Consider the following 23,188-nt stretch of genomic DNA (forward strand, 5'->3'; position numbering starts at 1 on the left):
GTAAAAGGATGTTCTGGTTGCAGTGCATGAAAAAGAGCTGGTTACAAAGCCTGGCAATCCTGAATGAATCCACTTTTGTTTGAGAAATTACCTGTGTAAATATATATGGAGAAAACCATCTGGACAGAAGGCTGTTCCTCAAGCATCATGAGGAATATGGGATTCTGGTGACTTTTCTTTTGCTTATAAATATTTTTAAAACCGGAAATGAACATGTAACAAAAATACCATCTCCCCCTCCACCCGACCCACAAATTAATTAATCAGGGGCAGTATCAGTCAAAATGAGAGGTTGTACCAGAGTCTGGTGAGATGCTCCTGTGGTCACTGCCTGGGAGCACTTCTTTCCAGGGCAGGTTTCTGTTCTCTGCACAGTGGCACAGAATCTGGGGTTCTAGGATTTAAACCTTCCCAGGTACTTCAGTTTATCAGCCTTTACTTTTACAACAAGTTTTTAATTCAGTCTCAAAATAATGTCAGTCTGTCTCCTTCAGGAATTGATGGCTTTCTTTCTGGACCATTATAAAGTTGTCTTTACTTTTTGTAACAGAAACAGTGTCATTTGTACATCTAAGACAATGAGGTTTTTTTGTATTTTTTAAATTTGGGTGGCTTGGTGTGCTTTATATTATTTCCTTTCTTTTTTTTTTTCAGGTTTTGTTTTATTGTTGTTCAAGTACAGTTGTCTCCATTTTCCCTCCACCACTCCCCCCACCCCAGCCATCCCCACTTCCCACCCTCAATCTTACCCCACTTTGGCTTTGTCCATGTGTCCTTTATACATGTTCCTGAAAACCCTTCCTCCTTTCCCCCCTATAATCCTCTCCCCACCTCCCCTCTGGTTACTGTCAGTTTGATCTTAATTTCAATGTAAGACAAATGACTTTTAACTTTTGAATTTTTATGTAGGTTTTTTTTTTTCTTTTGTGGAGAGAAACTTTAATGTGTGGTTGCCACTTGTGTATTGCCTACTGGGGACCTGGCCCGAAACCCAGGCATGTGCCCTGAGCTTGTGATTCCCTGCTTCACAGTCCAGCGCTCAATCCACTGAACCACACCAGTCAGGGCTTTATAGAGTTTTTAAAAAATATTGGTACTTGAACTCCTTCAGTTGGCCTGGGCAGGGTCTGGAAGTTGAATTTTACAAGTTTCCAGAAGGTTTTGAAGTGCAGCCAAGGTTCAGAAGCATTTCCCTGACCCTTTGCTGGAAAGCTCAGTTGTTTAATTATAAAAGTAATAGATGTTTATTTTGAAAATGATATAATAGTACAACAGGGTATTAGGTAAAATGTTCACTTTCTCCCCAGGTCAGCAACTTTTAATGATTCCTTGTATAACTTTTTACAAATTTACAGGTATACATAAATCTTACCTTTAAAAATGGTATTATCGTAAGCATGATTATTACGTGCCTTGGTTTCATTTGCTAATACATAGGGGATTTCTTCTCGGCCTTTTGGCCAAGATCAAGTGTAGTACCTGATACTTGGGGAAGGTTCTCTGTCCATACAGGTTAGTCTCGCACCTTTCAGTGGCTGCAGCACATCTGCCGTGAGCCGACTCCTGCTCTCTCTGACCTCAGAGAGCTCCGCCTGGGATGCGCTGCTGTGGTGCAGGGCCCTGTCCCCCCCCCGTTCCGGATACCTTTGAAGAAGTCTGTGTGGATCACGTGCAGTTATGTCTCTAGGGTCTTTACTAGGATGTGGTTTAACAGTGTGCCCTGATATTTTTCATTTATTTATTATAAAATATTTCACACATAACAGTCTCCCATGTAGCTACCAGACTACTAAAGAAGTAAAGTGTTGCCAACACAAGTGAACCCTCGATCCTCCCCAATCCTCTTCCCCTTGACTCTATCCTGAGTAACTGCTCTTCTTAATTCTGGTTTTCATTCCATGAATTTGTCTATATTTCTACTATGTAGGTATCATTTTTGAAACAGTACATAGAACTATTTGGTATGCTTTTAAACTTTATATGTACCATATCACACTATGTATTCTGCAAGTGACTTTTTTCATCTCAGTATTATATTTATGAAATTCATCTGTATAGATGCATGTAATTCTGGTCCACTCACTTTTTCTGTAATGATGGTATTCAGTGTATACATGTATTATAATTTATATATTTTCCCTGATTGATATTTAACATGGTTCACATTTGTTGCAAGCACAGTCCTGATACTTGCCTTCCACACATCTCCTAGTGCACAGAAACGGATTTCCTGGATCCGGGTTTTCTCTGGGCACAGGACTCTGAAGGGTGAGGAAAGTGCACCTTTCCTGTTCTTCAAAAAGGCTGGACGAATTTGGAAGTCCACCAGCAGTGTGTAAAAGTTTGTCCTTGTGCTTTAAAAATTAAATTAGAGTAAGAAGTACCCACTTGATGACATTTCTGTATTTTCTCCAAAATTTCTCTTAAGAATATTTTCATTTTGTTACTCGGTATGTTTTACACGAAGTGCCACCTGATAAATCACTTCTTGTTAATGCTAAGCCACGTTTTCCTCTGCATGTGCACACTGTGCCTGTTCACAGAGATTTAAAATGGTTCATTGGCCTCCCTGCCAAGCCGCCAGGCCTCTTGTTATCAACAACGGCTGCTTCCTCTTCAGTTCCTTTCGGTCTTGACTGCCAAGAAGGCAAGAGCTGAATTCAAGGCTCAGGTGTGGAGGCACATTTGCGTTAGTTTTCCCCTTCTCTTCTTGCATGGGACTATGTCTCTAGTGTGAGTCTGGAGCAGCTGCATCAGAATCAGAGATGTTTGTTAAAAATGCTACTTTCTAAGGCCTGTCACAGACCCATTAAATTAGAATCTTAAGTGTGAGACCAAAAAATTAGCATTTTAAAAGCTCATGTTAAATTTGCTGTCTTAAATTTGAGAACCTACTATATGGCTTATAATCCTAGTTTCATAGACATTATAATTCTCCCATTAGAAGTAGATTATTATTCTAATTTATTTCAAATCCTTATTGTGCCCCATGGGGGGAAAACATTAAAAAACATTTTGTATGCATAAAATTTGGCTCCAAACTTTATCTTTAAATTTGTTATTTTTGTATTATTAATGGGACATTTACAACAGTAGGTTTAAATTCATGTATTCATAAACAATCATTGAGTGTTTACTATGTGCTATGCATTATGTTATAAGAAGTATAAATGTGTGAAAAGCTGTAAACAGAAAACTTTAGGAATATCTTCTTCTGGACTATTGTAACCTCATTTGATCCTTTTCCTAAATAAGAAGCACTTTTTTTTTAAAAAATAGAATTTTGGCAAACATGCACATTTACCTCTAATTGGTATATTTATAGTATATTGTGATGTATATTGTCAGTATATTTTGATGTATACACTCATCAGTGAACTATTTCTAGACATTTCTAAGGATCATTACCATCTTTGAGTGCATCACTGAAAAAAAGATGTGCTGTTTATTATCCTGAAGAAGGCAAACTTAAACCTCATTCCCCTTTTTAGACAGTAATTAAGTGTTAGAAATGCAGTGAGTTATTAAGTCTGCTTTTAAAAAACCAAAACAATTGGCTTCTCTTAGCATAATTTACTTCTATTTATGTCAATTAAATGTTGGTAGAAAGGGGTTTTTATATTAAGTGGTCCCTTGTTAATAATTTTCATACCATGCTACTCATGTAAACACTCTTCTGCACCCAGCTTTAGGAGTGCTGGGTAATCAGAATGGCCTCAGTGTGTTTATTTTGAGAGAAAATTGGAAGCTAATAGGCATTCAAAAGCTTATATTATTTCAAATGTTCGCCTTTGTGTAGATAACTGATTTGTCTGCCCAATTTAGCTTAATTCAGCAAATATTGAGCAAGCACCTACAGTAGGGTATTTATACTCTATTAAAAACACATATCCTTCTGGACAGAAAGGAAACATGTTGAATCAGTGCGTATTTTTTACTTGGTAGTAAATATCAGCACTAAAAGCCACATGGTTAAGTGATGTTTTACCACATGAGTAGGCTGTTACGAGTTTTATTGGCATCAGAAATGTTACCTTACAAATGTCTCTGTGGTTTATTTAGCTCCTGTAGCCATATCATAGCCAACAGGAAATATCTCACTTCATCTTTTTTATGGGACGTGGTTGTATGAATTTAATGCCTCATAGTTGGAGTTTCTGAATGTAATGCCTCATGGTTGAATTTTAAGTGCAGATCTCAGGCAGGTCCCCTCAGTAGAGATACCCTGGAGATACTGTTGCAATTGGCGTGATGAAGGGAACCTTTGAACTCTGTATTCAAAACAAATCTGAAACATATCAAGACTTAGGAGCCATTGTTCGATTTTAATTCTTGACATTTTACAGAAGGAAAAACAGAATTAGAGAGATTGTGATTTGCTTGAGCTCATAATGTGAGTTCAGTTATAAGGTTGTACCCTCAGGTTGGGTCATGTTCCCTCTATTGATCTTATTAGTTACCCTCATTAATCTTACCTTCCTTTGATGGCCTTGATTATTTGTGATTTTCCCAGGTAGAGTTGGTAAAGAGCATTTGCTCTGTTGGTTAGTTTCTTTTGAAATTCCTGGGGCTTTCGCATAGGGCAGACTAGCGATGCGTTAGAGAATGACCTGCCCCATCAGTGCATGGTGGGCTTCCTCTGATAGCAAAACACCTGTGTCCCTCCTAAATGGTCGGCATGTACTTTGTAGATGGTTTCAGTGAACATTGTTTCTTGTGAACCAATACAAGTTTGGCATTTGCCTGGATTGCTCTCTTGATTCTCAGTAATGTTTCAGTTAAAATCAAAAGATTTCTGCAGTGGTTTTTGCTTGGCTGTATTCGTTGTTCAGTGTTACAGCTTTGTAAGTTGACTTTACATATTGTTAGTCGGATCTGATTGCAGCTGTTACTAGGAACAGTTATACTAGAGAAGCAAAAGCTTTTTCTATTATAATAATTTCATTGTTGCTAATAAAGCGTTTTTAATATTGCTGAAGGAAAGCTAATTATTTAACCTGATAAGTACTTCGTCTTAGTGTAAGGATACAGTAGATTATAAAGTATTCTTAAATGTATCACTTGTGATTTTTTTAAAAGAGACTTGTTTTTCTAAATACACTGTAATGCTTGTTCATTGTGCAAAATTTAAAACCACTGAAAAGCTCAAAAGGAAAAAAAATTAAGTCCTTCCAGGCTTTAGAAAAATCTACATATATAGGGATAAATCAGTGATTTCATTCCATTTCTGGGTTAATGGTTATGTTTCATTACATATAATACAGATCCAGCAATTCACACTTTTATACCTTTTAAATACCATACGGTATCTACACATCTTTTAAAAATTGGTATTCCTTTGCAGCTTTTTTTCTTCTTGGAGTTTAAAATTTATTGTTTTTCTTCCATACTTACACCATCTTTCTCAAAAGTTAGAGAACATTGTTAATCAGGAGACTATTTTTCTTTTGTAAAGTTTACTTAATATACAAAAAAAATCCCAAGAAATGTAGATACCCATATTGGATAGAATTCTGCAAAGTTTTTTAGCAAATTGGAATGAATAGAAGATCTTTAATTTCAAAAAGGAGACAAAATAAGCTAACATAAAAACTCTTCTAAACAAAGCACTTAGAAGACACATGGGTATGATTCCACTTACATGAGGAATCTAGAATACACACACTCATAGAGACAGGAAGTAGAATCGAGGTCACCAGGGGCTGGGGGGAAGGGAGCGAGGGGGGAGTTACTTTTTAATGAGCACAGAGTTTCTGCTTTGGTGTGATGAAAAAGTTCTGCTAATAGATAGTGGTGATGGCTGTACAATGTTGTGAATATGCTTAATACCACTGAATCATACACCTAAAAATGGGAAATTTTATTTATTTATATTAAAAACCCACAATTATTTTTAAAACAATTAAAGATGTCAAAACTAATGCAATACTGATCATCATTGCCTCTATTTAACAATTTTGATATTTAAATTCCAATTACTTATTATTCAACTTGAAACCCCCTTCTGTTAATTGCAATATTTCTCCTTCGTGTTGACATTTTTCTTGCAGAAGCCCCAGAGATTGTGATTTGGAGGGACAGAGGCCCACACCATTTGCTATAATTTAGCAATATCTAGAATGTTATCTCAAAATATCAAGATCTCATAAAAACAAACTCTTACTCAATTTTTCATGAAAATAATCTTCAATTTAGAAAACTAATTCAAAAAAATAATTTATTTCCTCCATTAATGCTTTATTAAGCTTTGTTGACCTATATAAGGTTATAGGCAAGGAAGGAATAGAGGGATTAGAAAGATTAGTCAGCCGCCACTCCTAAAAATATCAGTGATTTTTTTTCTTAATCACATAACTGACCTGTCTACCCAGAGCAAACTAACTCTAGATGAAACCTAAAGAATGCAGTTTTCATTATATTTGAATATAAATGCAAGACAGAATGCTAATAATGACATATGTTCTGGAATTCTTTAAATCTCTAACATACTTTAACATTTGAAAAATGACAGACTCAGTATTCAGTATTATGTCTTGTAAACATTTGTTGAGTTAATAAAAAATTACAAACTCTAATTAATGTTAATTAATTTATATCCTACCTTGCTCCAAAAACTTATTTTAGGCAGTTTTCTGGGGTGTATACAATAGAGCAAGATACCGAAAGAGTAATATGGTGTTCAGAGATGTTGGGTCAAAGAGAAATAAGGATAGAAACATAAGAAAAAGTCAAGGTTGCTAATGGTATTACAAAATGTTATATAGTTGTGTCCTAGTAACAGAGATGAAAAGGATTCTTTTTTCTTCTTCTGATTAGTTGTTTTTTGCTTCCTTATGTTTCAAATCACTGATTGATTCTTGGGTTTACTCACTCTACTGTTGTTTTCTTGTAAATTGGTCTTTATTTTAATTAGTGTATCCTTTGTTTCTGACTATGTCTTTTTTATACTGTTGAGGTCCTCACTAAATTCCTTGAGCATCCTTATAACCAGTGTTTCGAACTCTGCATCTGATAGATCGCTTATCTTCATTTTATTTAGTTCTTTTTCTGGAGTTTTGATTTGTTCTTTCATTTAGGCCATGTTTCTTTGTCTCCTCATTTTGGCAGCCTCCCTGTGTTTGTTTCTGTGTATTAGACAGAGTTGCTATGACTTCCTGTCTTGGTATCATGGTCTAATGTAGTAGGTGTCCTGTAGGGTCCAGTGGCACAGCCTCCCCCAACACCCCAAATGAGGTTAGTATAAGCAGCCTCTGGGACAACTTCAAGCATTCAAATATTTGCATCATAAGGGTGCCAGAAGGAGAAGAGAAAGAGCAAGAAATTGGAAATTTATTTGAAAAATAATTAAAGAAAACTTGCCTAATTTAGTGAAGGAAATAGATATGCATGTCCAGGAAGCACAGAGAATCCCAAACAAGATGGATGCAAAGAGGCCCACTCCAAGACACTTTATAATTAAAACACCAAATGTTAAAGATAAAGAGAGAATCTTAAAAGCAGCAAGAGAAAAACAGATAATCATCACAAAGGAGTTCACATAAGACTGTCAGCTGATTTCTCAAAAGAAACTTTGCAGGCTAGAAAAGACTGGCAGGTAGTTTTTCAAGTCATGAAAAGCAGGGACCCACAGTCAAGATTGCCTACCTAGCAAGTACATCATTTAGAATGGAAGAGCAGATAAGAGCTTCCCAGAGAAGAAGAAGACAAAGGAGTTCATCATCACTAAACCAGTATTATATGAAATGTTAAAGGGACTTATTAAGAAAGGAAGATCAAAGCTATGAACAATAAAAATGGTAATAAATACATTCCTGTCAACAATTGAATCTAAAAAGCAAACTAATTAAACAAGAACAGAGACAGATTCATGGATATGGAGAGCACTTTGATGGTTGCCAGATGGGAGAGGGAAGAGAGAGAATGGTGAAGATTTGAGGGCATTAAGAAGTATGAATTGGTAGTTACAGAATAGCCATGGGGATGTAAAGTACAGTATAGGAAATGGAGTAGCCAGGGAACTTACACACATGACCCGTGGACATGAACAGTGGTGTGGGGATTGCCTGACAGAGTAGGAGGTGCTGGGTGGAGGGGGGCAAAGGGGAAAAACCAGGACAACTGCAATAGCATAATTAATAAAATATAATTTAAAAAAATGAAAAGGAAAATGTGTTCAGTGATAAAATCTGTGTCCATCAGAGTCATTATTAAGTTATTACATTACTGAAATTTATTGGAAACGTAAACGTGCTAAATGTTTCTTAAAAGAAGTTAACTGAAAATATTTTTATCAGTTCTACCAGTTATAAACACATGCCTCCCAAGTGGCCTTGGGGACTGGATAATGAGCCAGTATTTCTTCAGCATCTCCTGGGCAGCATTTCTCCTTTATCATCAGGTGCTATGGAAAATAGAATTGTAATAGAAAATGTGTTGGCTCCAAATGCAAACTGTTCTACAGGGTTTTAAGAGTCCCCTTGGGATGGGGAAAAGGGCCTAATAGTGCTGTTTTTTTTAAACTAAATCAGCTTTTCTTTGATCTCATCTGCAGAATGAATTTCTTTGCAAAATTTCATTTGAACAAAGAATTTAGTAGTTAAAAAGGTATTCTAAAACCACTGGCCTAACCGTAGAATTGGGACCATTGCTTAATAAGACCCTCTGAAATTTGGCCTGGCCTCCTCAGGCACAGAAACCCTGTAACAGCACGAGGTGCTGTGGGGTCGTGGGGAGTGGCTGTCACATGTTTTGGCACCATATGCGCGAGACACCCCCCACCTGTCTAGAGATGAAATTTCATCTATAGTGCTTGGTATGTTTATGGTTTCTGTGTTTACACGAAACTTTTAAGTTAACGTAAATTTATTTTGGAATGTGATTTCAGTAGGGCCACATCTTTCTTTTTTCCTAAAATAACCAATTAGCTAACATCTTTTTTATTGAGTCATCATTCATCCTTTCTCCCTGATTTGAAGTCTCACCTTTGAACGTCTCTCAAGAGGATTCTCCAATTGCAGAAATGGCCAATGAGACAGACCACTCTCTTACTGTAGGATTTCTAGTAATAGTTTAGTACTAAAACTATTGCATTGAAATCTTACCCAGTGTTTGCTTGTTATTCTAATTCTTGAGGATCATAGACAACCCCTCCAAATATTTGCCTGCCAGGGCTCTTATTATCAGCCAAAGATTTGTTCTTTTTCCCAAGTCACAACCTGTCAAGAATAAAACCAGTCAGTATTAAGTGAGGGTCAAACATGATTCTGAAGAACTCAGAGTGGTTTGCAGAGATGGGAAAGTTTACCCCTCTCACTTTGTGGTAGGGGAAATACTAGTGAACATCGAAAATTCAGGTGTAAATAACAGTATTTGAACTTTGAAAATGTAGCCAGAAGGCTTCTAGGCTAGCAACATTTCATGAATTATGTTGTGCAGTTATTGATTTTACAATGGATGAAGTTGACAGCAGTGTTGGTTAAACCGTATCACCTCCGCCACAGCCGCTATAGTTAATTACAGGCTGTAAATGACGCTGATGACCAGAATGGTTCTCCTCAGGCTCCACCATCTGTGGGGTCCTTGCACTTCCTCTCCCCTGCCCTGTGCAGGGCTCCAGCCACAGGATGGTTAAGCCTCTTTCTCCCCAGAAATAAAAGGCACATTATGCTTCTGTAGGGTCACATGTGAACTATTATAGCAACACTTCATTGATAAAGGTTCTTAGCTGAGAAAATAGCTACCAGAATCCATAAAGGCAGCTAGCATGTTGAGAATCTGAATTCTAGGTTTTTCTATTAACTGCATGACCTTGAGTGAGTGTTACCTAGTTCTTCTTCTTTTTTTCAGGTTCTTTTTGCACCAAACAGATGTTTTTCCAAATGTGTTCTATAGACCCAATGTGTTCTATCATCACAAGGTGCTGCTTCAGGAGAAGTTGTAGGGGTTGATGGTTAAATGTTAGAGAAATGCGATGTTAAAGGCTCTAAGACGTCTTACAGGAAAGAAATCCCGGCATCTTTTTGACCCCTTTGTTGACCTCCCCAAGAACTGCGTAACACAAAGTCAGCCTTAGGATCCTGTCAACTTTAGGCATCTGGAGTTACAAAATCTCTATAGTTCTAGTTTTGGTAAAAAAGTTTATCTTATTTCAACATGGCACTTTAATTCATAATATCAGTTAAGGAAATATTGGAAAACACCTTTACTTGTTCAATATTCTACTACTTGTTGATTTTAAACTCAATGGTGTAGCGAGGCACTGTTTTCCCCTGTAAGTACCAAAACTTGGGTTTGAAATGAATGGTCAAAGAAAGGCAGAGTCAGAAGCATCTCTTCTTTTCAGGAGCCCTATCTAGTACTCAGATTCTTCTATCCAGACTGTTTCTAAAAGGTGAAATTTGATGGTAGGCACTCTTTATATCCAATATATGTTTTGATGCGGACTCTGGCCAGCAGTGTCCATGGCACTGTGGATGAGACGAGACAACTTTACACAGATTACTGAAGCCCTGTGGAGGAAAAGGGGCAACGTGGCCATTCTCTGAAGGGGAGAGCGCCTCAACCCTTGCCTTGGCAGGCTTTTATTGGCTTTCTAATAGCATATATCAAAGAAGGTTCTCATTCATTATGCTCAGGTTTGCTTTAGGTAATTACTTTTTACAGATTGCAAAGCAAAGGATGTTACCGATTACTTCCTACAGATTAACAAGGAAGAAAATATTGCAAATGCAAGGGAACAATAAGAGTAATTGGTCTGGTTACACTTCAGTCCTTGGGAGAATTAGCACAGACTTCAGGAAGTTACTTTAAAGATATGCAGTAAGCATTTTCTCCCAACTCAGGGTGAGGGAGTTTTGGCAAGAGCAAGTCTCAAAGCAGCCAAAGTATGGTGCGGGCCTGGTCTCCCCAGGAGAGCCGATCTGTGGGTTTCGCGTCCTGTGTGCTGCCACACGCCTATGGGCTTTCCAATAGGGCTGGGCTACATTTGCCAATGCCAGGCAGATCGGTTCTCTATATGTCTTTTTTTTAGTTTTATGTAATTTCCGCTCTTATTGACTCAAGGTGTATAGAACCCTAAGCTCTTTATATTTATTATTCAGAAAATAACTCCTAGTTTCCTAATAATAAAGTTCAGAGGAAAATCTGCCTTCATCTTATTTGTAGGATGGGTGCTGCAGATAATATATATAAAGGACAGAGTACATTTATGGAGGAACTGACCGACACAGCAGAAATAATAAGAAAAGCAACACCACAGTCCTTGGTTATCATGGATGAGTTGGGAAGAGGGACGAGCACCCACGATGGAATTGCCATTGCTTATGCTACCCTTGAACATTTTATTAGAGATGTAAGTATCTTGCATATTTTTTTTGTACATGAATGGTACATACTATGAAAATTGTATTCTTGACTTCAGTTTCCAAATATTCAAAAGTATTTTTAATGGTTACAACTGACCCTACTGCTGTGATTGATTACTCGGATGGTATACATTGAGCTCAGAGAGATTGGCCCTAAGTAATGGGTGTAATTCTCTGATGTTCCTCCCTGGTGGTGTTTTCACCCAGAACTGTATCTGGTGATTTGTGGCCACGGCCAGCTGTATGTCAAGAGCATCTACCTGCAAACCAATTCTTGAGGAAAGAACAAACAGAAGATAGTGCCATTTTTACCCTGTGACATGCATACTTTTTGCAACAGTATCCTAAAAGATCTTGATATAAGGTCTTATGATATCATCTTTATGTCTTTCTGTGTTTTAGTAACAGAGCCCCCCCTACACATTGCATATCTATTTGCAAAGTGTATTTCTTAGCATCTCAGTGTGAAATTTTGATAGTGTTGAACCTTCAGTCCTTGTCTTCTCTATCAAACTCTTTTATTTATTCTCTCTGTTTTCATTCATTTGGGTCTCTCGCTTTCTCTGTCTGTCACCTGCCCTTAACACCTGCCTCCTCTTTGGTTTTTCTTTTTCTCTCTTGTTCTCCACTTTCTTACTCTTTTGTCTGTGTCTTTCCCTCATTTTCTTTTTTTAAATTATATTTTATTGATTATGCTGTTATAGTTGTCCCAATTTTTCCCCCTTACCCCCCTCCACCCAGCACCCCCCACTTCCTCAGGCATCCCCCACGTATTAGTTCATGCCCATGGGTCATGCATGTAAGTTCTTTGGCTACTCCATTTCCTACACTGTACTTTACATCCCCAAGACTATTCTCTGACTAGCCATTTGTACTTAATCCCCTCACCTCTTCACCCGTTCCCTCACAACCCCCTCCCATCTGGCAACCATGAAAATACTCCGTATCCATGAATCTGTCTCTGATTTTTTTGTGTGCTTAGTTTGTTTCTTAGATTGTTTCTTAGAGACAATTGTTGGTAGTTATGTATTTATTGCCATTTATTGTTCATAGTTTTGATCATCTTCTTTTTCTTAAATAAGTCCCTTTAACATGGACCCCAAACTCTTTACCTCTCCAGTTTGGTAATATTTCAAAGATTCATTTAAGAACCTTTGAGAATAAATTATAACAGAGCTGAATTTGTCACTTCAATTTTCAGTGCTTCTCTAGCAGTTTTTGGATATTTTAAATATTAATAAAGAAAGTTATTTTTAGATAACATTTATCTTAGAGGGAAGTCATTGAAGAACGTTCTTCTGGAACAAGAGTTACTAACCTTTTCACATGTGAAAATACTTATTTTCATGGTGTGTTTTGATTGCTAAGAAGGGGGAAGAGATCAGACAGGAGTAACGGGGGAGGCCATGCATCGCTACCATGAGTTCACATGGTCTCGAGGGGAGTGGCGCTGTAGTGCGGACCCTCAGGTCTTCTGGCCGAAAATGCCGGTCAGCTCAGGGGAGGGCACTTCGGAGAGACCCTTTGGGGAAGACTTGAGGAGCAGCTTGTCAAGGAAACCTGCCTCAGTAGCTTTATTTGTAATTGTAAGAGAGAAGGGCCACATTCTGGCTTTTCATAAAGTGAATGGCAGATGAACCAAAACTGGAGTTCTTCAATTTAATGATCCTCTTCTACTAAACTTCTAGACCATGATTTGGTGTTAACTTTCCTCAAGATAGGGATTTCCATGATACATAATCTGTGCTTTAAAATAATGCTTATTAAAGGATCCATTGAATCCATATTGATACCAAAAAATTAAAATTAAAATTAAAATTGAAATGGTGGAGGTAAGGTGGGGAGAAGGGAAAACACTATAGAATGCCAACTAATATATTTACTAACCACCATAATAATAACCAACTCAGGCACTGATAATCATTAGGTGGTAAAACCATTGAATGAAAGATTCTTGGAGACCAAAGTACAATATCCCCCCAGAAGATATTTATTAATTTCAAAGGAGAAAGGTGTCAGGACAGTGGAGGGATTTGGTCTTTGCTTAAACCAAATTCCCACTTAGCAACCCCAGTAACGGGTCAAATTGATGTGTGCCACTGGTGTGATGTACTGAAAAGGGTACGTCACCTGATGCTCATGGCAATAAGGTGTAGTCTGAATCTGATCAGGAGGAAACCATCAGTCAATCTAAATTGAGGGACATTATGCGGAACAGGTCTCGGATACTTTAAAAATGTTCGTGTCATAAGATCAAAAAAAAAAAGAGGCTGGGGAACTCTTCTATATGAAAGGAGATCAAAGAGACATGACCAAGTGCACTGCATGATCCCTGACTAAAAAAAGGAACATTTATAAAGAACACTGATGGAACAGTTTAGGGAAACTCATAGGCTGTATGTTGGCTATAATAGCAATATATTGATGTTAAATTTCTTGAGTGTAATAATTTTATTCTGAATATATAGGAGAATTTTTCTGTTCTTAGAAGGTAGGGATGCAGTGTCACAGTGTTCAGATGGTTCAGGGGATTGAGAGAGGGAGAGGAGATTGGGGAGGGAGGAAGGAAAGGGAAACATGGCAAAACATTAATGGTTGTCTAGATAAAGAGCATGTGTGTGTTCATTTTGCTTTCCTTGCAACTTTAATGAAGATTTAAAATTCTTCAAAATAGAAAATTGGGGAAAAGTTTTAATTAGATAAAATTTTAAAATAACACTTATTCTATGTCTTACTACTTTAGGTGAAATCGTTAACCCTCTTTGTCACCCATTACCCGCCAGTGTGTGAATTAGAGAAAAATTACCCCCAGCAGGTGGGGAATTACCACATGGGATTCTTGGTCAGTGAGGACGAAAGCAGACAAGACCCAGGTATGGAGCATTGCTGTAATAGGTACAACTAGAGTGTTGTTGGTATTAGATAACTTAAAGTTCATAGGAACATGAACTTATTGCTTGTTAATAATAAAAGCTGTGAATATTGATTGTAAATGCCATTTGTCCAAATTAGTTTTCCCTCAGCTTTGGATCAAATAGAATTCACATTTATCCTTGCCATCTGTGAGTCTTTCCCTGGTATTCCTTATTTCACTTTTTACAAGAAGAGGGTGGGGTTGGGAAGGACATTTAGGTTTTCCTCTTAGATTGATCTGAGGAAAGATGCCCTAACAGTCAAGTGCAGAGTATAATTAATCATCTTCTAAAATGCCCGTTATTTTCCCCAAAACATTATTCAATGTTAATTGCTTACTAAGCACCATGTTCTATACTGGACATGTTTCATGTTAATGTGAATGTCAGCCAGCTGAGGTATATAGCTTGCCCGTGTCGGCCCCCTGGACCGGGGCCAAACCGAGCCTGGAATCCATGTCCGCTGCTGGCAGGCTCTCTTCTGCTTTGCTAGAACTGCTGTGTGTGATCGGCAGCATTTTCCCAGCCTTTCCTCTTACTGTTAGTGTCACAGAAATGAGATATTTTGTGAGAAAGAGCACTATTAGCCAATAGAAACAAATGAAGTGCTGTATGTAATGTAGTAGATCTTAGCATAATTTTTCTCCTGTGGTAGTAATTTTTTAAAGCCACCAGCCTTTTGGCCAGTGATAGTTTACACAGTTGATGTGCTGTTGTGGAAAATCCATTATCTAAGACACTCCAGAGTCAAAATTGTGTTTTGGAAGAGCTGTAAGGATGGGCCTGAAAAAGAAATCAGGCAACTAACCCAAATAAAACAAAGCCTTGGACCTAAGATAAAGAAATGTTAGGCAATTCTTGCCTTTCACTACCATGCAGTCTTGAAAGACACATCATAAATTATCTCATGGAAGCAGTTGCATATCTATTAATCTGCATCCAAAGTGACAGGAGGAGCTGATAAGCTGAAACCCAGTGGGACAAAGAAAACGGAGTTCAACGATAGGGAAGGGCCAGTGGTAAGCATTTGATGCAAACTGACTACTAACCCAGAGCCTTACATCTTGTGTTGTGGCATTTTTTTATTTTTTACTGATTTGAAATTGTATTCATGAACATAATTTAAAAAATTAAATAATGCTTAAAGGTTCAAGCCACCAGCGAGCAGTCCCCTGCTTCCACCCCTTCACTCCCTGCCTCTCCCCCTCCCAGTCTGAAAGCAACTGCTTTCACCTCCCTCCTCCATTTCTTCTAGTTTCTTCTCTCCTGGTTCATCACGTTGGCTTAACACTGATTGACGTCTCATTGTGTGAGATGGAGGTCTTCAGCTTTCCCTTCCTGTCCTTCGGCATAATTGTTTCACTTTTATTTTATTCACATTCATTGTGTTCCCTATCATTGCCAGTAAGTATTGCTCAGTCATGAACCAGTACATTTTTTTTATTGTACAACTCTTTCTGTTTTCTTGAAATAGTAATTGCCTTGTTTTTATTTTTTCATTTCATTGTTTCATTGTCATCTGTGGCTGAATCTCCCTCTATCCTCCAGTGGCTCTATAAAACACCTCTGGACACTTCCACATGATTGAATCTACTGGTTCCGCTTTTCCCCACTGGGGGGTCATTTCTCCTGGAGGCCCTTTATGCTCCTCACCTGACCTGATTACTCCCCAGGCCGCCCAGCTGTTGTCCTGAGACCCGCCATTACCACCATCCTAGGATTCTCTTACCCTCTCCACTGTGCATTTGATTGCCAGTAACACACACTTGAAGTCACTCTGGCTCTAACAGTAAGGATGTATCTAATCTCCCGTTACAGCTCTCTCTTTGCAGTCCTCCAGGCTCTGACTTCCTGCCCTGCTGGCTTCGTCATCACGCTAGTGGCAAGGAGGCTGGAGCCCGTTCTGCATTACATCCAGATCTGACAATGTCCAAAGGAAGGGAAGGGGTCGGTGTTTCCTGTGACTGTCTTAGGACCAAGGACACTTTTCTCAGAGGCTCACTAGCGTTTCATCATTGTCCCATCTCATTTTGAGAACTGAATCACACACTTGTTCTTAAACCAGTTCTTGGAAGTGAGAATGGCAGGGGTGGCATCGATCTGCCTACACTGTGCTCAGGATCAACTCTTGGAGCTGGATATGAGAACACTGTTTCCTAGATTAAATGGTCAGGGAATTAACTCCTTTGTAAACCCAGGTTTTCTTTATGGGTGGAATAGTTACTAGTAGTATCAACTAAAGGAGAGAACATTTTTGAGATTTTTGCCTGAATGGCATGTCTCCATTATGCCTTCATACTTGATTTATAATTTAGCGACGGTTAGAACTTTAGGTTGAAAATCATTCTCACTCAAATAGTTTGAAGCGCTGCTCCATTGTCTACTCATTTCCTGTGTCATTCCTGGCTGGCTACGTCTGCGTTTCATCTCTTACCTCTAACCTAACTCCTCTTCTGTCTCAGTTAGAGCCCATAGCCTAGCTCACCAGTAACATGCTCCAAATACCCCTTTGGCTGGCCCCCAACATACTGGGTTTACCTATTTCCCATGATATGGTAGGTAAAGCAGTGGACCTGCAAGAAACCTGTGTTTCTGGCTATTCCAGTCTATAAAATGTTGGACAAGTCACCTAACCTCAAAATTTAAGGAACTGGTCCTTAAAAGTGATTTCGGAGTCTGTTTGATCAGGACACATCTCTTTAGTAACTGCCTGTGGAAGTTTGGCTTTAAAACAGATTTTGCTGTTTCCCTCTAACAAGCAGAAACGTGCATTACTACTTTTACTTACTCTAAGCAGTAGCAGATAAACTTTTCAATAATACCCATTTAAGAAATGGTCATGGCTTATATGTAAAGTTCTTACCAAGAATTTTCATTGTGAGGCTGTAAGGAAATGAGTCGTTTTACCTGCTGTCCCACCTTGTTCTCTCTGCCTGCACATTTCCACTGCACATGTTCTCTCCCTCCTCCCTGCCCACCACACCGTCCCCCCATCAAAGAGAGTGAGGGACGGGGCAAGAGTCAGTCCAGGTAGAGGATAATTATACAAAGGGTCCCCTGAGTGATTATGGAAGAGCGGTCACTTTATGTACTTGGATGGTCTGAAAACTACCATAATTAATACTAAGGTGTATTAATAAATTATTTAGAATATTATTTTATGTAGTTTAGCTCTATTTGATAGTTATATTAAATGTAAAAAACATTTTATAGCTATATATACTATGTACTATATATTAAGTAAAAGAAAAAAGAAAAATGCTTAAGTAAAAGGGGTTTGTGGCAGTTACTAGGATTTCAAGAGATGGATGAATGGATGGATGGATGGATTATAAACAGACAGACTGACAGATGAATGAATCTTTTTTTTAGGAAGGCCAGCATGAAGGAGATCAGTTAGGACTAACCCCACTGAAGTGATGAAGTATTTGTTTTAAAGATGAGAAGAGTTTGCCCTTTTCATCGCCTGCTGCTGTTCACTTTTTGTTTTGTGAGCATTGCACGTAACAAAACGTTACGCAGGTTAGCAGGCACCAGTTTCTCCATCTTTTCCTTGTCGGTTCCCACCCACTTCTTCACCCGTTCTTTGTGTTCCTTAAGTTTTATTTGGAGGCACAGGGTATTCTTAGCGCTTTGTAATGTAAGTCCTAGTCTGTGTATCCCCGAGTTCTTTCCCATTCTTTCCGCTCCCGCCTCCTTCACCAGCCCCCTTCAAAAGGCATTATGTGCCTGTTGCCGAATTCTTAGAGGAGGTTAAGGAAAATTCCATTATTCTGTTTTTCTGTTGTGTTCACTCTTGATGTTTTAGTTGATCGCTGGTAAAAGAACAATGCATACACATTTATCAAATGAAAAAGTGAGAAGAATGTCTTGATAAACTTACAGTAAGTACACTAGGGTATCAGAAATCATTGTAAATCTTGTTCATCTTGGACGTTTTTGCAGCACACTGCAATTAAATTGAATTTTATTTAAAAAACTGCGTAACGCCAAGGTGCTTTAGAGTGATCAAAAATCAAACTGAATGCAGCATTGTGTTTGTGTTATTGTGTTTCGGTATATCCTCATTCATTAAAAGTCTTTAACTCGTGTGTGTGCGCATGTGAGGTAGACGGGGGTTCCCCAGGAAGCCGAACCTGACACTGAGCTTTGCGCGCCGCAGGGCACCGAGCACTGCAGCACGGTCAGCGCCCAGGGCGGGACTGGCTGGGACTGGGCAGTGACGCGTCCATAAGGCCTGAGCCAGCCCCGTGGAAAGCTCTGAGCCTGGGCTGGTCTTTCAGAGTTCCCTCAGCTTGGGGTGAGGGAGTCAGGCCTTATACCCTTTATTAGTTACCTCTTGTAACATGACAAGTTACCCCCAAACAGAATAGCTTAAAATAGCAAACACTATTATCTCCTAATTTCTGTGGGTCAGGAATCCGTGGACGGCTGAGCTGACACCTCTGCCTGTCACTTCCAGCACCCACCTCCTCTCCCAGGGCTACAAGCAGGATGTTGTTGGGGGCAGAGGCCTGACTAGTGACATCCTCTTCCCAGCCCACTCAGGCACTGTGGGCAGGCCTCAGAGTGTCTACTCCCCAGCCCACTCACAGGGCTGTTGCCAGGAGACACCAGTTTCTGTCCATATGTGCCTCTCCTTAGAGCAGTCCACACATCAACTGGCTTCCCTCGGAGCAAGCAGCAAGCGAGAATGCCCAAGACAGGGGCCACTGTCTTGTCATCTAAGCTCAGGAGTGACATCCCACCATTTTTGCTGTATTCTATCACAGAAAGCAAGTCAGTAGGTCCACCCTGCACTCAAGGAGAGGACCTGACAGGACATGAACACAGGAGGCAGGGATCCTTGGTGGCCATCTCAGAGGCTGTCTCCCCACTGCACGGCGGCCAGCCACTGGGTGCAGGCTGCTCCAGACAGTCGATCGCGCCTTCGGGCGAGGCAGCGCTCTTCAGTTTAGGCCATTCCTAAAGAGGGCACGTAGCCCAGGGGGCAAGCTGACAGCCCTTCTGGCAGGTGGGGCCACAAACCCATCAGTCCTAAGTGGGATCTCAGTGGCGCTGAATGGCATCCACTTCTGTATATATTGCTCTTGGTTACTAGGATATTTAATAAACCAGAATTTCTCCATCTTACTCAAACTGCAACATGTAATATTTTTTATATGTTTTTGTTGTTTTGTTTCCAGCACTTTAAGAAACAGCTTTTATATATGTTACTTTACAGAGTGCATATATACAAGACCGTGTGAACACATTCTGACTGGAGTAACTCTGTTTAAAAGTCTGTTTTTAAAGGGAAATCACAGTGCAGCGTGGATCAGATCCCTCTCCTTTCACTTGGATGTTCACTTCCAATTTTTCAGTGAACAGCATAAAACTTGAGTGCCTCTTAGCTTGCAATGAATCATTTTTAAAAACTATTCTAAGTAAGCCATAAGGTCCTCAATGCAAAAGCATTTTCAAACAGTATTTTCCTTTTTCTGGGTATGTAAAATGGGTCAAAGGAGCTAACAGGTGATAAGGAGCAATGGATTTCTCTTTCTTTGGATTGTAAATTTTATTATAAAAACTTGTATGTCTTACTTAATCCTCTGATCTTTCAACTGTCAGGCATGGTTTTCTTCACCTCCTTTTTTGTTTTTAATTTCTTATAGGCGAAGAAGCCCCTGAGTTTGTCACTTTTCTTTATCAAATAACCAGAGGAATTGCAGCAAGGAGTTACGGACTAAATGTGGCTAAACTAGCAGATATTCCTGGAGAAATTCTAAAGAAAGCAGCTAGCAAGTCAAAAGAGCTGGAAGGATTAGTAAATACGAAAAGGTCAGAATGGTGGTATTGCATTTTCTTATTTATAATGAAACCTTCCAAGTTCTTCGAGGAAGCCGATTGTCCTTTGAGCACCCCTGCAAATATTCTGCAGCGTCTAATTACAGGGAAATGGAAACAGCTCTCCCAGAGCTTATGTGAATTCAGTCTGCTTCCCTAGTCAGATCTCTATCTATTAAGTTGCTAAATTGGTTTTTGTGTCATATTTCCTAAAGAATTAAGTTAACTCCTTAATGTGTGCCAACACATTAATTGCTTAAAATATTCATTTGTACAAAAAGTTACTAAAAAGAACCTAAATATATAAAACCTTTGAGGTACCTCCTTTTTTTCCTTTATTGCATTGAGGTATGTAATGGTTGCATTCAGAAATTGAGCATTCTGTCAGGACATGAATGAAAATAATAGTATTAATTAACGAGCTAGTTGTAGTCAGTGTCTACATGTAACTTTGTGGATTTTTTAAAGCAGTGTTTTTATTGATTATGCTATTACAGTCCCAGTTTTCCCCCCTTGCCCTCCTCCACCCAGGATCCCCATTCTCTCCAGCATTCCACCCTCTCCTTAGTTCATGTCCATGGGTCATGCATGTAAGTTCTCTGGCTACGCCATTTCCTATACTGTTCTTAACACCCCCTGTCTATTTTGTACCTACCAATTATGCTTCTTAATTCCTGCACTTCCCCATTCTCCCTCTTTCCCCTCTTAGCTTGGAACCCTCCAAATGATCTCCATATCTATGATTCTGTTCCTGTTCTGCTTGTTTGCTTAGTTTGTTTTTCAGATTCGGTTGTTGATAGTTGTGAATTTATTGCCATGTTAATGTTCATAGTTTTTATCTTTTTCTTATATAACTCCCCTTAACATTTCATACAATAATGGCTTGGTAGTGATGGACTCCTTTAGCTTTACCTTGTCTGGGAAGCACTTTATCTGCTCTTCCATTCTAACTTACAGCTTTGCTGGATAGAGTAAAGTAGGTTGTAGGTCCTTGCTTTTCACTACTTTGAATACTTCTTGCCAGTCCCTTCTAGCTTGCAAAGTTTCATTTGAGAAATCAGCTGACAGTCTTATGGAAACTCCTTTGTAGATAACTCTCTGCTTTTCTCTTGCCATGTTTAAGATTCTCTCTTTATCTTTAACCTTTGGCACTTTAATTATGAAGTATATTGATGTGATCCTCTTTGGGTCCATCTTGTGTGGGACTCTGTGCTTCTTGGGACTCTGTATGTCTATTTTGTTCACCAAATTAGTGAAGTTTTCTTTCATTGTTTTTTTCAAGTATGTTTTTGATTTCTTGTTCTCTCTCTTCTCCTTCTAACACCCTGATAATTCAGATTTTGGTATGTTTGAAGATGCTCTAGAGGCCCTCATTTTTTTAGCCTGTCCTCATTTTTTAGAAATTCTTTTTTATTTTTGCTGTTGATTGAATTTTCTTTCTTTATGTTCCAAATTGTTGATTTGATTCACAGCTTCATATCCCCTCCACTGTTGGTTTCCTGTAGATTTTTATTTGCTTCACTTAATGTAACCTTCATTTTTGCCTGGGTCTTTCTTATGCTGTTGGAGTAGCCAATGAGTTCCTTGAGCATCCTTATAACCAGTGTTTTGAACTCTGCATCTGATAGATAGCTTATTTCTATCTTGTTTAGTGGTTTTTCTGAAGTTTTATTCTGTTCTTTTATTTGGGCCATGTTTCTTTGTTCTACTCAGTTTGGCAGCCTCGCTGTGTCTGTTTCTGTGTGTTAGGTTGAGCTGCTGGCTCCATGCCTTAGTCAAGGGCCTATTGTGGAAGAGTGTACCTGGAAGCTGTGTGGGTTGGGGCCTTAGGTAAGGCCAAATGGGTTGCCAGTGCAGGGCCACCCATGTCACCACTCTGTGGCTCTGTGTGGGCGAGGGCTCAGAGAGGGGACAATGCTGCTGCCTAGCCTATTTTTGCCTGGGAGGAAGCTGTCTTCTGGCACTCACCCTGTTCCCAGTCACTTTGCTTTCTCCCCTTATGCCACTGCTACCCTTCCAGTGGTTTCCCTGGTGCTGAATCCCAGATGGGGTGGGTCTGCGTGGGTCCTAAGTCTGTCGTGGGTGGGCCCTTTAAGAGGTGACTCCTGAGAGTCCTGCAGTTTCTTCTGCTGCCCCAGCTCCCACTTGTTTTTACAGCTGGAGGTTATGGGGACTTATCTTTCTGGTACTGGAACCCTGGGCTGGGTGGTCTGGTCTGGGGCTGGAATCTCTTGCTGCTGAGGTACCCCTCCGAATATTTATCCACCACATGTGGATGTGGGACTGCCTGTTTTACATTTCTGTGCCTCTCTGCTCCTCTCCACATCTCTGCCCCTCCTACCCGATTGGATGAATGTGGCTTCTTTAATTCCTTGGTTGTCAGACTTCCAGACAGCTCAATTTTCTGATGATTCTGGGTGTTACTTGTTCTTTAGTCTATTTGTAATTTTTGCTGTAGTTTTATGAGGAGGCAAGGTGTGTTTACGTATGCCTCCACCTTGACGGGAAGTCCAGTGCCAGTGGATTTGTTTTTGATAAATATTTCATTGTAAACTTGACTCTGTCTGTCCCCTAGAAAACTTACATGAATACATTCCACCCTTTACCCTTGATATCCAGCCTATGTGTAGTCAGTGTATAAACTAATCTTAATATAAAGCCGAGCTGTACTTTGGAGAGAAGATATTCCTAGGAAAATATTGCATCAATGAATAATAAATTATAGCCTTCTGTTGCCTAAATATACGACTGTGTTATCAAACAGTACAAGCTTCTCATCTTCCTTCTGCCTGACTCCTGCTCTAGTGGGAGGGAGATTGTGATTTTCCCAGGGGTGGGGGCAGGACATTACTGTTTGGCCAGTAACAATGACCATGAGTAGACAGGTGGTGGGCCAAATAGAAAATCTGGCCTGGCCACCATAATACAGTCATACATTTTTGTTATGGAAATCATGACCAAATTTAAATATTGATACTGGGCATTAAAGAAACAATTGCCAGCCTGTATTCTGAAGTACAGTGTGCAACCAGCTTCTCTTTTCTTCTTCCTTCCCCTCGTGGTCCAGCCTTGCACTCGCCTGTGCCA

General features: G+C 39.4%; 1 protein-coding gene across 3 annotated transcripts in view; it reads left to right on the forward strand.

The window, feature by feature from the left end:
- MSH3 (mutS homolog 3) overlaps window positions 1–23,188 on the forward strand; it is a 139,305-nt gene that overhangs the window by 113,529 nt on the left and 2,588 nt on the right. For 2 of the 3 annotated variants that reach the window (XM_037159290.2, XM_037159291.2), the window contains exons 21-23: window positions 11,164–11,350; window positions 14,107–14,236; window positions 19,930–20,095. In XM_037159290.2, coding sequence (XP_037015185.2) covers window positions 11,164–11,350; window positions 14,107–14,236; window positions 19,930–20,095 — 483 coding nt within the window. Of the gene's footprint in view, window positions 1–11,163; window positions 11,351–14,106; window positions 14,237–19,929; window positions 20,096–23,188 lie in introns of those variants that run through there. The other variant, XM_037159293.2, reaches the window with a different exon arrangement.

This window comes from Artibeus jamaicensis, unplaced genomic scaffold (assembly GCF_021234435.1).
Source record: "Artibeus jamaicensis isolate MK-2021 breed Jamaican fruit bat unplaced genomic scaffold, CSHL_Jam_final contig_373, whole genome shotgun sequence".
Classification (NCBI taxonomy): domain Eukaryota; kingdom Metazoa; phylum Chordata; class Mammalia; order Chiroptera; family Phyllostomidae; genus Artibeus; species Artibeus jamaicensis.